At 43.4% G+C, this 17014-nt stretch overlaps 1 protein-coding gene across 1 annotated transcript in view; it reads right to left on the bottom strand.

Annotated features, from left to right (window-relative positions):
• spire2 (spire-type actin nucleation factor 2) overlaps positions 1 to 9557 on the bottom strand; it is a 30303-nt gene extending 20746 nt beyond the window's left edge. The window contains exons 1-2 of the mRNA XM_086208594.1: positions 9109 to 9557; positions 421 to 464 (exon numbers count right to left, since the gene is read on the bottom strand). Coding sequence (XP_086064720.1) covers positions 421 to 464; positions 9109 to 9406 — 342 coding nt within the window. The 5' untranslated portion in view covers positions 9407 to 9557. The remainder of the gene's footprint in view (positions 1 to 420; positions 465 to 9108) is intronic.
• Between the last annotated feature and the right edge of the window lie 7457 nt (positions 9558 to 17014).

The following is a 17014-nucleotide window of genomic DNA, read 5'->3' on the forward strand; positions in this document are numbered from 1 at the left end:
CATTTATATATCTATATATCTATATCTATATCTATATACAGTATATATACAAAATTCCTGCATTTTACAATACAGATGTATTGTGGATTAATTTTCTTGCAGTATATGTACAACGTGTAAGATGCCATCTTTCTCATGGGCAAAGTATCATCATGATATCATACAGTGAGTTACTCTTGGATCCCGCAAGCTCATGCATAAAAACAGAGATCGGTAAAGAAAGATGGTGAAGTGAGCAGTAACTTGACATTTTTACCAAGAGGACGACGTCAACAAGAAAAGAAAGTCTTAAACATGGATTCCATCTTCAGAAATATGGATTGGTTGAAATCGCGTAAAATAATCAAATATTTTTAAACAAACCATGCTGACAGTGATGGTATATTCCAAGACTACACGCACAGGCTTGCAAGTGCTCACCTGCCGCTCTGCAGTAGGAGGAAGAGGAAGCCCACCGGTGTCATCTGAAGAGACCAGAGAGGACATCAGGACACTTAACTGACTTTTAGTAACATGTCTCACTATGCTGATGATCCTGGATCCACAACTAAAATTATAGGTCATAAAAGCACCTAAAAAGAAAAAAAGGAAAGAAACTCCAGAATCAGCAGTCAGAATCAGTCTTTATGGGTCACTGCGCTGGTGACATCCGCGGGCCGAAGACTTTGCTGACTTGCTCCTGACTTTTGATGAATTGAAACGATTTAGGTGGTCACAGGTCAAATGCCAGGATCAACTGGATCGGCTCATTGCACGGAGGCCTACAACTGCGATGCTGTGTTTCAAGATTATTACACAGATTTTGACAGAAATGGAGCCTGCATCCAAACATCAGACAGTTTCTGTGAATTGCTAAGAGATTTCCCTGAATTCAAGTTGTGACACGTTTGGGGTTTGTGTTCACCAATACTTCCTAAAACTTTTGGGGAAGAAGACAGATTTTACTTATCAGAGCATTAAAGAGAGAATTTATGGGAATACTTTTTAAGGTGCAATGTACTTTTCCTGAGAGATTAGCAAACATTCTGTAGTAATATTATTAACAGTCCCACAGTGAAAACTTGGTAATGAATTACTATGTTGTAGACGTGCTGGATGTTGGCGTGTCTGTCCGTGATTGTGTGTGTATGTGTGTGTGTGTGTGTCAGAGAGAGAGTAAAAACACTGTTTCTCCCAGCTCAGATGTCCATAATGACACCCGAGAGGCCAGAAATTCCTCCATCAGCAGCTCTCACTGCGGAGAAACAGGAGAACTGATGGACAAGAGGAGCAGCAGACAAAGACAGACCCTGTAGAAACACCAGAGAGAGAGAGAGAGAGAGAGAGATGCACTGAGTGAAAGATGAAGACAGAAAGAGATGAGAGGGATCAGCAGAAAAAGAATCAGGTCTGGGGAGGAGAGGTGGGGGGTTGTCAGCCTGCATCCTCTTCTGACAACAACAAAGTGCTGAGAGCTGGACGTGAAGCGTAGCCAAACAGAGCGTCACTCTGTCTGTTCCCCATGTGAACGCTGTCAGACGCTTCAGCAACAAAAAGCAGCAACTGAGACTGAGAACACGAACCCTTGAAAACCTGTCAGACAGGTTCAAATAAAGAAAAGGGTCATGTAGCACAACCGATGACACCACCGCTACTTTCCCACAGTCGGTGGTCAGTCAGTCAGTCGACACAAAAGATATTTGGATGAAAACACCTCCAAGAGCCTACAAGCGAAGATACCACAGCATCCCTCATGACATGGGAACGGTGTTCCTGACTGAGAAGCAAAAGTTTGTTACCACTGCTCTGCGCAATAGGAGCTTTTTCGATATGAGCTTTGGTATGGACTTAAAGAGAGGGTGAGACAGTGTGTCCGGCTCAGCGCCCGTCCGCAAAATGTTTGCGTGACAATAATGGATAGAAATGTGCAGAAATGAAAATTTTCTTTTGCTAAGTTTAAATTTGAGATACACAATCGGGGGCTGTTGCTTTCTTTATCGAAATATCAAAAAGCTTGGATTGTAAACATGGAAATTATACAAAGTCTCTTGAAATGCAATTTACAAGGACAGTGAATTAGAACGGCTGTAGTGCGAACAGCAAAAAAAAACTGTGAGGTCCAATGTTTGTTTTTGAACTTGAAGGAGACATCAAACTGGAGGTGGCTGGAGAGATCACCCTCCTAACTTTGGGCACGGATGACAAGAGAGTGAAATAAAAATGAGTGGTTGACAAACTGGCTGGTGGCGATAACTTTCAGCTCAATGCTAAGATGAGCGTGCTAGCATCAAAACGGCAATGTTAACGGCCCATTTAATAGGGGCAGTCTCGTCATTTTATTTTATTGGCAGGCTAACATATTGATCGGGTTTGTAGCTCATCGCCCACTTATGCATTCAGCAGTTACAGAGCAATGCTATGACTCATCTGGTGCTCCTGTCCATCTGCTGAACAAAGTATCAACTCTCTTTTAGCTCTGCTTTTGTCTCTACTCACTCCTGAGGGAAGAATCTGGCTCTTTCATGTCAGTTGAAGTCAAAAAATCAGGGGATCAACAGATTTATTACAGTTCATCCTGAGGGGTAGATGAGAACAGTAAAAAAAATCAAAAACCAAAAAAAACCCCAATAAGTTACAGAGATCTTTTAAAAAAAATTCAAGTGAGGCTTGTTCTTTAGAAAATGTCTCCAAATCACTGATGAGAGGGGATAAGAGGAGATAAGACCTGCTGTGAGTTTAGTCCCAGTGCTTTGTTTTTTTATAAAAAGTACGAAAAGTTTGAGGAAAAACTGGTCTTCAGTGGCAGGACAGATGTGATGTGTTCATCATAACATCAACAATCTAGCTTCCCTGCTCTCCAGTGTCCATTGTTTGGACCTATAAACTGATTTTAAAAGGCATTTTTGGGATGCCTACAATTGATTGGGTTAACGTAGGTTGGTGCCTAGCGAACGCTGGGCTCCACAGCTGCTGGTGCAAGCTAAGTAGTTTCAAATTGCCAGTCTCGTCATTCAAATCTGATTAATGAGCGTGAGACGAGATTAACTGAAAACACACAGTTTTTTTCTGCCCTTCAAAGTCATCAATTGAACATCTCCAAGCCAAACATCGTCATCGTGTGGGCCCCCCCCCCCCCACACACACACACACCTCACACACACATCCTGCAGTACTGCTTCTCATTAGCGTCATGGTTTATTCTAACGGCAGAAAAATAATTCATCCCCCTGGCCTGACACCAAGCTTCACATAAACACACAAGCACACACTCTTTAGAGATGGCCAACTGTTGCCATGGCGATAAGAAGGAAAGAAAGTAGCAGATGGAAAAGTGTCATTATAAATGAACCAGAGATAGAAGGAGGGGAAATGAAAATGCAAAGAATAAAACACTATTTGTGGCTGCCACCTTTACAAACAAGCCTATTCTGGACGTTACAAAGTACAGCACAAAGTTAACTGCTGCACGTTTCACATCATCACTGCATTTATTGGACAAGAATTCAAAGATGAAGGCGCTTACAGGTCAGATTTTGGGGCAAACTCGTCTCTCACCAATGCACATCAGCCGTTGCTCAAACCGGATTTTTATCCTACATGTCGGCTTGTAATCGGCAGCAGCAAAAGGTATTTGGACATTTAACTTCTGCTGCTGGTGAGAGCCATTAGTAAGTCACGGCACACGTCGTCAAATTCAGCCTCACCATGTCTGGTGCCAACCTTCAGGTGGAGAGTCATCGGAGCTTCATCGGCTGGCTGCAGCTCAGTGGGTGGAGGGAAAGACATCAATCGTGTGCTGATTACACATGAGCTTATTTCTATTAGACCCACTTTCGACGTAAATCACCTACTGAGGCTGAAGGTAACTGCACCATTAAACAAGGACTGTGCTGCTGCCTTGAGATGGGACACAAATCCAGGTCCAAAATCGGACTTTTACGAAAAAAAGTCTCCTATGAGGACCGCGGGGGACAAACTATGAGTCCCCAGGAGGCTGATGAGGCACGCTGTACTTAAAAAGATGAACTGAGATTCAAAAAAATGTATCTATAACATTTATTAATGAAAAGAATCAACTTAATATAATGTGCGACAAATAATACTAAATAATCATCGTGACCCACTCACATGTGCGCGCGCGCGCACACACACACACACACACACACACACACACACACACACACACTGTATAAAATCGATATAGACAAATTCCTGACTCCTACCTTTTCAGTTTCCATGTCAGTTGGGTACAAAGCTGTTACCTAGTTACAGTTACAAACATGGGATTAATTCATGTTCTCGATCCTTAAAGAAAAAAGGTTCAAAATCACCTCATCTCACGTTGCATGTGACGACATCAAGATCATAAATGACACTAAATTCTTTTAAAAAAATCATATACACAAAGAAGTCCAAATTCTCCGTTTCCACCTTAACTAGAATTTACTGAGACTATTTCCGGGTCATTTTATTGGGTTATAAAGGGAAAATGAATATTTCTGGTTTGAGGGCTGTTATTCAGGACATTTATGCATGTAATCTTGGTGGAAACTGTGATAAACCTTTTACTCCCCCAAAATACGACATTCTGGGGACCAAATGCGTTATTGATTAATCAATGCAACAATTGACAGTTTAATCGATAACGAAATAAAAAGTGGGTGTTGGAAGTGATGAATCAACAGAGAATAAGCGATTGACTCTGCAGTTCTCTCAGCTTCATTGCTGGCTGAAACACAAATTGCTTCCTGGAAACAACACTGGCACTCACTGGCACTCCAAATTAAAGCCAACAGAACTTTAGAGGGTGAAGTCAATGTCATGTTTACAGCCGATTCCTCTGCCCCCGAGAGGCCAAAAGTCAATTCATGTGGTTTCAAACACAATTATTATTCAGACATTTTTGTAGTTAAAAGTTTTGTGGTAGTTGGAATTGTCAGCTTAGGCACATTATAGACTAGTGTAGTTTTCCCAAGAGTAATGTTTTACCAACTAGAAGTATTTGTGGTTATATGCCACCATGAAGCGTGACGGTCACTGTGACCTTAAACTTTGACCACCTGAATGACCACCTCAGTCCATCCTCAATCCCAGTGGATGTCTTGGAAAATTTAAAGAAATACCCTCCAGGCATTCCTGAGGTATTCTGAGTAAATGAAGTGGCAGTGACCTTTTCAGTCCGTCCTCTAGTCCCAGAGGACGTTTGTGGCAAGTGTGACGAAACCACCCAAAGGGGTTCCTCGATGGTAGGTGAGGTGACAGTGACCTTGACCTTTGACCAGCAAAATGTTTGCAGTTCATCCTTGAGTTCCAGTGAACGCTTGTGCTAAATTTGGGGGGGGGGGGGGGTTCCTTAAGGTGCTCCTGAGGTAACCCGTCAACGAGAATGGAACTGAGTGTACATGTGAGGTCACTTTGACCTTGACCTTTGACCACCGATGACTTTTCAGTTCATCCTCAAGTCCCACTGGATGCTTGTTGGCCATCAAAGCATTCCTGAGATGTTGCGTTGATGAGAATGGGATGAATGTTAGTACGTCCCGTGCAAGAACATACTGACCACGCGGCCAGATATCACATGACCATAGTGACGGCATACAGCCGTATCGAATCCAGCCAGCTGTGCTCCCTCTGATGGCTGAGCTGCAGTTGAAGTGTCCCTGCTGAGGTTGCCAGTGAGGTCGTACACGTGCAGGAGACGACCAACAGGACGCCAGGAGGGGAATTGTTCTTGTCGTCATTCATTTCTGTTGACATCAGACAGGACTATTAACTGCTTGCAGCTAGACTGCTAGCTCTGTGTTAACATTAGAAAGCTGCGTGGTGCAGCAGCAGTCACATGTGTATATTACTGAAGAACCTGATAAGGTTTACGTTTCCAGCAGATTGGAAGTCATCTGGGAGCGACACAGCCTGGTCTGCCTGCTGGAGATACTGATGTCACTACACATATTTGTTTTCTCCAGAGAGATAACACAGTCGTCTCGTCACTCCGTCAGAATATGGAGCTTCGTGGGCTGAAGATGGCACTGGAAAGCTACTGCGTGGGGTTTATTTCATTCCAGCGGCTGCAGACACATTTTGGGATTTTTTTGTTTGTTTGTTTTGTTTTGGCATGCAATTAATAGATAAATCTTTGAACATGCATGAGCGAGTGATCTGTCGCCTGAAAATTCGGTGAGAAGATTTTGGTGGTTAAAGGTCAAGGTCACCGTATACAAACATGATATCTCAGGAACATCTTGAGATGTTTCTTCAAATTTAGCTCAACTGTCCAGTGGGAGTCTTTGTTCCTTGTTATTGTTTTATGCAGCCTTCATGGGCAGCTTGGCTCAGTGGCAGAGCCGCCGTCTAGCAACCGCAGGGTCGCTGGTCCGATCCTCTCTTCCCCCGGTGACCATGTCCAAGTATCTTTGACCAAGATACTGAACCCCTGATTGCTCCTGATGGCCCTGCAATGGACTGGTGACCCGTCCAGCGTGAACCCTGCCTCTCACCCAATGTCAGCTGGGATAGGCTCCACCCCCACCCCCCCACGGCCCTTAAGAGAGAAATGGTATCGAAAAAAGATGGATGGATATTCAGCCTTATGTGTTCTATGTTCTTGCCATGAACTCATGAACTGTAGCACTCAGATTATTACAAAATGTTCTGGTATCTCTGTATTTTGTGTTTTGCACGCTTTGGTAGATTTTGTGTGCTATGACATGTTACTGTTTCGCTATTGACAGGGGAGGGCTTTTTTAGTACGGCGTGAGCATGCAACATTTGAGAGTTGCAACTGACCGTGTCTCGTTTTTACCTCGGCCAAGGAGGTAACGTTGTCGGTGGGGCTTACCTGTTTGTTTCCTTGTTTCACAGGAAGTGATATCTGGACCACAGCGCAAAGATTAGTCTGCCCTCTGTGTAAAATCCTTATTTTATCAGGCTTCACTGAGCTGTAACTCCACAGAGGAGACCTACACTCCAGCCGGCGGGGGAGAGGTTTGCTCACTGCTGATTTCAGCTTTAATCAGGGCCCAAGCAAAGTGGCAGCGTTGTCTTGGTGAAGGTACGCTCCTTCTGAGCGAGCTGTGGTTTTTCAAACCCAGCTAAACCTGCCATGCAGGACAGTGATGGTGTTTCTATTGCATTTTAGTGGCGTTCGTGTTTCAAACTCGCTCGCTGCTTGAACACGGACGGCTTGAATTTGTGGCCAAGGTGACTAAAAGTTGTGGAAGTTACCTGCAGAGGGGACAAGCTTTCATTCACCCACGTATGTTGATGATAGCGCGTGTTACACAATACACCTGTAGCTCTGTCGCAGGCAGTCAGGTGAGTTTTGCAAGTACAAACGGTCAATCAAGTCTGTCATTAAAAAATAGAAACGTACGGAGTGAATATACAGAGTGTGCATTTATCATGTGACTGTCGCTCAGTGTCAGCTGTCTACAGCAGGTATGCTGCTTGGGGGGGGGGGGGGGGACTGATGTGGCTACTTACAGAAAGCTAATGTCTCTCTGACTGACTTGCTGCATTAATACTGTAGACAGGCTCACTGTAATAGGCCCACTTCGTGCTTGGTGGGGGATTTGCATCGCTGCTTCCGTGGACAGTGTTTACTTTGGATCAGCGGAGCATACAGCTGCACAGTCTACAAGTATAAACAACTCTGTTAATGAGAGCTAAACGTCTCCTCGCTGAGAGCCGGGGCTCGCTAATCATCGCAGCAACTGTTCAATGGTGTCATTCACACTGCCGCACAGATTCCCTCCTTTATTAGAGAGAGGCATCAAGTGTCCCCTGGAGAGAAAATCCTAACTAGACCGGTTAGATCCTCAACAAAGGCTACACGCTAGTAGCAGAGATGTGTGGATATTTCTAAGGTTGGGACCCTGATTGGTTCAAATTGTTTCTACTGCTGAGATTTGATGAATTGATAAATCTGAGGAGTCTCTTATCTGTGGTTATTTTCTCTTGGAGGATTTTAATACTCATCAGTCCTCCTGTGGTTCCTGCTGAAGAATTTAACTCAAATATTGTAATATTTAAAGGGAAAAGACATGACATCAGCACATTTCTAGCATGAGGGGATTGAAAGATGGAAGTGCCAAAGACTGTGAGGATAAGATGACAAAGTTGAAAGCAGGTCCTGTGTGTTGTGGCATCAGAGCTAATTTTACTGGCCTTTTATTTTCTGCGAATTTAGTTTGGTTTGAAATTGTCCTTGAGCTCCAGTCAGGAAGGTTTCTAGAAACCCAGCCGCAGTGAGGACGTAAATACTTCACATACAGCTGGCAGGATATTGAGCAGGTACAGGCTCATTTCCGACAAACAACAAGAGGACTGTGTACAATCCTTTGAGCTTCCTGTCTACTCTTGACGTCTCCAAAACAGACTTTGCAAGAGGGCATGCTTGGGTGAAGCTGAGCTCCATGAATTATTTATCATTTACCGGCATAATACTAGTCATCCTTGCCGGCATCGGAAGTGCGTCAAAATACCAATTTAACACTACAAATCCAAATATATCGCACATTTGCGTAAAGTCGGCTCTTCTTTTACAATAATTCAAGTTAAACTGAAGGTCCAAGAGGCAGGGATATTTGGTTTTGGTTCAGAGCAGGGTAACTGCGATGCGCCCTTCTAATTCTTACGAACAGAATGTTCCTATGTACCAAACTCCGCATGGAATTCAAATAATTGTATTTGAATCTGTTTATATTTCAAATTGACTGCATTTATAAACGGGATACAAAACTTTTACGAAGGCCAACGTGGCACTCCTAAATTCCGCTCTGTTGTAATCCGCCGAACGGCATGAGCTCAAGCAAAAATGACCATATTTGTTACAGAGTCGCCATATTCGCCTTTACCCACCGCGTGCTGTTCTACTAGAAGAGGACAGCGTGAATCCAGAAAAGTCTACATCCTGCGATGATGGGGTGCCGAGTCTTGACCAATAACTTACACCGAATTGAAGAGTGTCTTTCACGGTTTTAAACAAAATATCAATGCGAATTTAATATTAGACTTAAGTCACATAGCAATGAAAACTTTGCAATTTTTACTTTTTCATGCTGAAGTTTTGTATGGGAGTTACTTGAAGGGTACAAGGAAGTTAGGGGCAACAATGAAGAGCTGCCCTACCGCTGTGTCGGCTGTCTTGCTGTAAGGACACGGTTCCGTCCCGGTGCAGGAGGATGGAAGACGGGTCCTTCACCTGGTTGACTTTCCCGGGCAGCGGGCGGGGCACCCTCAGCCCGCTGCAGCACTGGTAGCACACCGCCCATGCCTGCTCCTCGTTGATGGGCTGCTCGTAGGACTTCAGCACCTCCTCCAGAGACAGTTCCCGGGGCTCCGCCAGGTCCCGCGCCTCTCCGCTGTCGCTCGGGGCGGTCACACTTGATTCTCCGTCCTCGGCGCATCTGTTGGTGGATCTGGCCATGGCTGCGATGCCGTGGAAGCCATTTCTCACTCCGGAGAAACCGGAGCCATTGATGCTATCCGCTGGCAGCTGTCCGGGACCCCGTCCTGTCTGCTGTTAGCGCCTGCCTCGACTCAACTGCCGCAGCTGCACCTTGTTACCACAACATTGTTAAGCTAGCAACGGGGAACAAATCATTTCCGGTTTGTCTTGTTCTCTAAATAAAAGTTGTTGTTTTTTTTAAAAAAGAAAGAAAGAAAGTAAAACAATTACCAATACTATATCAACGCGTTTCTCTTATATAACAGATTACATATCTTATACTAGTTGTTTTTCTAACCACTTTTTACTCTCATATATGTTCGCAAATTAATCTGTTTTTATCATTCGTTGCAGTAATGGAATTTGCTGCTTGACTATAATGTTATACTTCTGTCTATTAAACACTCCAGATTAAGTGTGTTGGTCTTTTGCTGCCATCTGTATGCTCATTACCGACTACTAATTGTTTTGTGCCTTAACTCTGAAAGGTTATGACGTCACTTCCAGGTGTTTTTCAGGCTTACTCCGGCATACTTGATTCAATATGTTGCCGGTGTCAGCAAATGAGAGAGACGATTGTATCTGCAGGGAGATGTAGCCGGCTGCCAGATATATGGGACTGACATTGTAGCCGGTTATACTTCTTCCCCGCCAGCTTTTTAAAGAGTTGCCAGCCAGCACCAAAAAGCGTCCCCTGAATACTTGAATAAGAATGTGTTGAAATGAAATAGCAAAGGCCTCCACATAATAAATTCAGACTTGAAGAATTAGGATTTGAAACATACAAAGAATTTAACAATTTTATTTCTATGATATCTTCTATAAATGGGGTAAAACTTGCAGAAAGTTTATAGATTTGAAAATTTCTGTTCATATGAGGACACATATTGGTAGATAATTGTTCAAAAGAGCGCCTGTCTGCAAGGGGGTGAGGTTAAAGGCCTTAAAGGAATCAGTTCAACCATGTGAAGAAATATTATTCTATTTATTTTAAGGAAGCACAAGAGCGGCTAGTGTTTTTTCAACAGCGTTGAACCACCTTTCACCCTCTTTCATCTGATTTTGTGAGTTAAATTTAGCAGAACAAAAAGGAACTTCTGAAAGAAATTCCACTGCGCTGTTGCTGAAAATGTTACACCAACATTTCAGCAATATAATGTATCTGCATTATGTGAATTTTAAAGAATGGATTTCTGGAAACATAGAACTGTTGTTCATCTTAGTATGAATAACTAATTTTAGGACATGTTTAATATTTTTTGTGTAGTATTTGCTTTAGTATGTTTAGTTGTCTAATATTGGCTGGGTTTTTTTTTGGCTTCATTTGAGCTAAAAACTTGGTTAATTTGTTTGATATCACAGTGTTTTTAGAGTTTCAAGTGAAACAAAAACGTTGATTTATAGGTAAATGGGATTCAAGTTTAAACTTTATTTGCTCAACAAGCTTGGAAAATGCACTGCCAATGTTTTTCAACCCTTGTCGTATAAATGAGATGAACAAATTATTAGAAAAGCCATATAACTCAGCACACCTCAACAGATTCAATAAGACAGGACATTAATATCCCGTGACTATAGTGTTTAGTTCCTCCACTTAGCCGACAGGTGGCGCTCCAGTCTAAATTACACATTGATCCTCAGCCAGCAAAGTTTAAACCAGATTTCAGTAAAGAGGAACAGAAGAGAGATAAAAGCGCCTTGAGAATATTTATTCCAGTCATTTGTACCACAATATTTCATCTTAATAAATCACAAAGTGACAGATCAGCAGCATCTTCCACAAACTCAAAACTTCAAAAGTTTCTATTCATGTTTATTGAATATATCATACATACGGTTCGTTTCCATGTGTTTCATTTTTGGTTTCCATCAAAATCATCAGTCATTTAGGTTACGAAGTGCAGATCATCTCCCAAAGACATTCGATAAACTTCTATGGCTGTTCAAATCAGCAACATAGTTTTGCACCCTTACATTACACACCCTTTTTTTTTAAGTCGAAAAAAAGTTACCTAAAAGGATGGGGGGGGGGGGCACTCTCAATGATGGTGTCTATTAAACAACACGCTGATAGACGGAGGTAGGTCATCTCTGGTACTGATCCTACTAATATTATCATTCATGTAAGGAGGGGGAAATCCGATAGTCCAGCGTGTGATACAATCCTGCTGGAAAAACACTTTGTCTCTCTGTTTGTAGACGGTGAACATTCTGTTCCATATGCAGCAGATGTCTGGCAGCCACGCAGCTCTGACTCCTCCAGGCACCTATATGATCCCAGCAACTGAAGACCAGGAGCTTCAGCAGCCGCGACCAGACGAGCTGCTCATCCATTCTGTTCCAGTGCTGCTGGGTCAGAACAACAGGCTTGGCTTTTAAGTGATACTTCACCATAAAGTGTATTTAGCCTTTCAAGTACTCACAAATAGGTGTCATGAGCTCACAAAAAGGTTTCCCCCCCCCCCCTCCCTCCTGCATTACTTCTTTGTTACTCCAGAATGTAGGAAGAGCCGGTCACGAACAGCAAAACTCTCATTTCACAAACTCTCAGTTACATCATCCCGAGTTTGTTTTCTTTATCCAGTTGTATTCTTAGTGATACAACACAATTTAATTTGAGCCAAAAGCAAACTGTGCCTCTGCCAGCAGGGTGTAAGCGAGCTCAGGACAGCTGTACGTGAGTAATGGAGAGGCAAAATACACTGCTTGGATAAATCATCACTTTCACACGTCAAATGGAGTCGCACGTGCAGGCTGCAGTTTCAGGGTTAAATTTTTAGAACTATTACTTGTCCCAGTCACGTCATCAGTGATGAAAATCACTCCCATCCTCAGGAATCCATGGGATCTCCTGAAAATGCAACTGTTGATCTGTACATGAATACACAGAAAGACCCAAGTGACAAATATCAAAGATATTTGTGCAGAGAAAAGTGTTTGGGTGGATGACATTTTTAAACCTATAAGCACTCAGACAGAAGCACGAATTTGATGGAAAACTTGCACTTCAGCAGTCATCCTGAGGCTGCAGCCTTCGAGTCCGCCGACACGTCATTCTGGTTAAACGGTACTGAAACACGTTACAGGAATAATCCCAGCTAAGCTTTCTCATTTCAGGGTACCAGAGTGATTTGTGATGAGCTACATAGAGCGGCCCTTTAGAGCGGACGTTCCCTTTAGGTTCTCATTTCCACTACTGAGGAAACACCAGAATCCCGTCTCGCCATGCTGTGTGACGGCCTGTTTTGAATTTCCTGTACCGCTAATCCAGATGAATCATTTGTACCAGTGAGTACAGCCAAACCGACTCGGAGTCCCAGCTCCATACAATACTACCTCTATGTCAGGTTGTGAATGCACAGCGAGCTCCCTCGCAAAAAACGGAAGAAATAAGCCCTCACATAGTTGTAAAGATGCATGTCAAATCTGCTCGTCCTTGAATCGGTGATTTTAATGGACTCTTGTACGAACTCTGATTGCGGAAACAACACAGAGGAGCAATTTATGACTGAAATTAATTTTTGAGGAGTTCTCCTTAGAGCGCAGCCCTCCGCCAAGGCTCGCATCATATTTTCTGAGAATTTAATGAAAATTCACAGAGACATGTGTAATCTGAACAGCAGCCGTTCCCAGACCTAAAAATGCTGAGGCCCAATTTAACAAGGGTAAACATTCTGCTGCCCAACTCTGATCAGAGCTGCGGGAGTAAGATATTTTCTGTTGCATAACAAGAACAATTTTATGTGCATGTAGGACTACAGTTGGATCTTTTCACCGAAGCCCGTCTTTGCAGAGCAATCAAAGGTGTGATTAAGATCATTATTTATGAGACTGTTCCATCACTAGAATGACTGTAACACACACAAAAAATGAAATGGAACGGGACCAATAAATGTGACTATCCAATCCAATGTCAACATGATTTAATAAACCATAATTATTTTAGTCCTCCAACACGTGTTCCATGGAGGAAACAGAGTCACTTGGGGAGGGATCGTGTAAAATCCGGGGCAGAAGTCGCCGAGGCAGCGAAACAGCTCCCAGTGAGGGTTGGACTCTGCCAAGGCTGCACTTTGTCACAGGTTCTGTATATAACTCTTATGGACAGAATTTCTAGGTGCAGCCGGGTTGTGGAGGGCCTGGAGTTTGATGGTGGGATGATGTCGTCTCTGCTTTTTGTGGATGGCGTGGTCCTCTTAGCTCCATCAGGCCACGGCCTCCAGTTTGCAGCTGAGTGTGAAGCAGCAGGGATGAGAATCAGCACCTCCAAGTCTGAGGCCATGGTCCTCAGCCGGAAAAGTGTGGACTGCTCATTCCGGGTCAGGAGGAGGTCCTGTTTCAAGTTGAGGAGTTTAAGTAGAATGAAGGGTAGAATGGAGCTGGAGAGTAACAGGCGGATTGGGACAGCATCTGCAGTGATGCGGGCGCTAAACCAGGCCGTTGTGGTGAAGAGGGAGCTTAGCCAAAAGGTGAAGCTCTCGATTTGCCAGTCAATCTACGTTCAGACCCTCACCTGTGGTCATGAGCTCTGGGTAATGACCGAAAGAACGAGATCACGAATACAAGCGGCTGAAATGAGTTTCCTCCACAGGGGGGCTGGGCTCTCCCTTAGAGACAGGGTGAGAAGCTCAGTCATTCAGGAAGGACTCAGAGTAGAGCTGCTGTTCCTCCATGTTGAGAGGAGTCAGTTGAGGTGGTTCAGGCATCTGGTGAGGATGCCTCCTAGACACCTCCCTCAGGAGATTTCCAGGCATGTCTGACTGGGAGGAGGCCTCGAGGCCGACGGACACGCAGGAGGGATTATCTCTCGGCTGGCCTGGGAATGCCTCCAGATTCCCCCGGAAGAGCTGGTGGACGTGGCTGGGGAGAGGGCAGTCTGGGCTTCCTTGCTGAGGCTGCTGCCCCATCCAAGACCCGGATAAGCGGAGGATGACGACAACAACAACAAAATATTTATGGTAATCTCAAATTTAATTACATTGAACATTAAAAATGTTTATTCACGTACTATAAATGATCTTCATCTGCAAGCTATAGTTTGGGAAGCACTGCTGTACAAACTCACCAAAAAGATAATCATTATCACGTTTGTTTGACATATCTAATATTAATTATCCTGCAGCAGCAACAGACAAGACTGGTCCCATCACTGACTCAGACTCTTTACTCAAGGATTAAACACTGTTTCAATAAATACAGAGTTAACATAGCAGTTAGATGGACAGGTGTGTCCGTCAGTGTAATGAACGCCAACATGGTTCAACTTCAGTGGAGCTGAGAGCAACCCGCTTGCCCCGAAACAGACATCGGCTTCCCTGAAAGCCTGAAACATGGGCGGGCACACCCTCAATGTGCACATGCATGTAACATGTTGAGTAGCTGCACCCACTGGAGAACAGAACTCCCCTAAATGCAAAAGTTCAACACAAACAGAAAAGCTACAGATGGGAGGCTCCAAGTGCAGTTAGAGGACGCTGCGGAGGTGCCGCCAGAAAACAAATCAGTCTACTTGAAGCTCCTCCGTGTTCCCAAGTGGCACGGTTTGTCACAGGGCAGGTAAAGGGCACTTATCTGAGCTGAGAACAGCTGGGAACCAGATGCTGGAATGAAATTAGAGGGAATGAATATTCATGTTGATGGAATCTGTACATTTTCTCTGTTGGCTTGCCAACATATACAAAAAGGACGCTGACATTGTTTCAATCCACACAGATGTGCTGCACATGAAAAGAGATAAATGCTGGGGTAAATAAAGCGCTGTGCAATGAGGCTCTGATGTTTCTCTACGGTGGTCTAAACAGGGAATATAACATGAATTTTGTTTGCTTTGGTCATTATTCAATCTCCAAATTGCTTTATAACAGCAGTTATTTAGTTTAATCAAAGAGATAAATGGGGTGATGCAGGACACAGATTAGTGTGGTTATTGAGCTTTATTACTCATAACGTCCTCTGGAGTTTAGTGGTCAACATTGAACTGTTTGTACCTAAACACATAGAAAGTTTGGCTGATTGTGCAGCCACACAGATTATAATTAAATATAATCTAGGAACGTATAAAGGTGAACGCCATCTCAGTTCTTGACCCAGTCTGTGTTTTTCTATCAACTTCAGCTTTACATGTATGGTTTTGATGCAAAGCCAGCCCATCAAGCTAAAACTGAACTTTCACAGGCTGGGAGAAACGTAAAGGCAGCGACCATAACATAAACATCAGTGACCTCAGCTCAGCCGTCAAGAACACACACATTGATGGAGGAGGCTATCATGCACGGTTCGCTACTACCAATAAGGAGCTGATAGAAGAGAGTGTGAGCTAAACATCAGAACCAGGAAATCCTGTGTCATCTTTTGTTCCAGGGTCGTGCCCAAGGGTGGCTCACGTGTAAGTGTTTTGTCATTAAACCACACAGCATGGTCAGCAGTTTGCCCCTGTACCTCAATATTCCATTGGTTCAACAAAAGTAATAAAGGAGTGCACCCTAATGGTATTGAAGGTTTTGGCACGTTTGGACGCTTGTATACTCTTTTCCTATCTGAAGTTTGGAGCATTGACTTTAGAGTTGTTAATCTTTAACACATTTTTTTTTATCTACACCAGGTCCCAATCCTAATTACCATGGTTTCCGTACGGTCCACATAGGATCCGGAATCATCTGTAATCTGACCCCAGGCCTTCAAGGAGCACTGGCATGATGCCCAGTTTTAAACAATTGAAATGGAGTGAATCCACATTAGTACACACTGACAGGAGCGTGTAAGCATGACATCACGCTGTAACTCCATTATTTATTCACCGATTTCTTAGAGTAACACAATGACAAGGTGGCAGTGTACTTGCCTCACAAATACAGAGCTGTAATTACATCCTGACGACCTGAGCTCTGGCTCTGTGCAAAACTCAGGCCCAGTTTCACTGTATTGCCATTATGAAGACAAAATAGAAAATCTTCTTTAAAATGCTGTTTCTTAAACAACTTAAAGCCTATTTGCGGTTTACACTGCAAGTAGTAACACACCTCTAATTAATCCTTTATAAGAGGAGAGTTATCGTAGTGTGGCACTGACTAATCTTACTCTTAAGACTAAAGTCTAGATAGAACACTGACCAGAGTCCAGCCTCTAAGTGATAGTCTTTCTCCTTCAAGTTTTTATTTTATTGTACTTCCCTCTGCAGAGCGTTTGTGATACAATCAGCTTGCATGTTGTCCCAGGAAAAAGAAAAACAGATGAATTTAAAAAGAACTTAAAATGACACGATGATTACAAAAATAACAATATCACAGTAAACAAAGTACAACATAATCTTTCCACAAAGATTGGAAGTAGATGAAAACAGCAACACTAATTCATTCATACAAACAAATGGATGTTATGTGTTAGTACGTGATGACGGGAGCAGCATAGTTTAGGGTTTCGTATGTCAGAAACTGCTGCAGTAGCCCATACAGTTGTCAGTGGAGCCACACAATATAAGCTTTATTGTCTCCAAAAACAACACCATCTTTTCATCCCAGAGGACATGTGCTTGAGACTCCTCCTTCTTCCACTTATTAAGTAAAGTACAGTCCCCAGGTAAAAATCCCC

This window comes from Aulostomus chinensis, chromosome 7 (assembly GCF_037954235.1).
Source record: "Aulostomus chinensis isolate RoL2024-O1b breed Wild chromosome 7, RoL_Achi_v1.0, whole genome shotgun sequence".
NCBI lineage: Eukaryota > Metazoa > Chordata > Actinopteri > Syngnathiformes > Aulostomidae > Aulostomus > Aulostomus chinensis.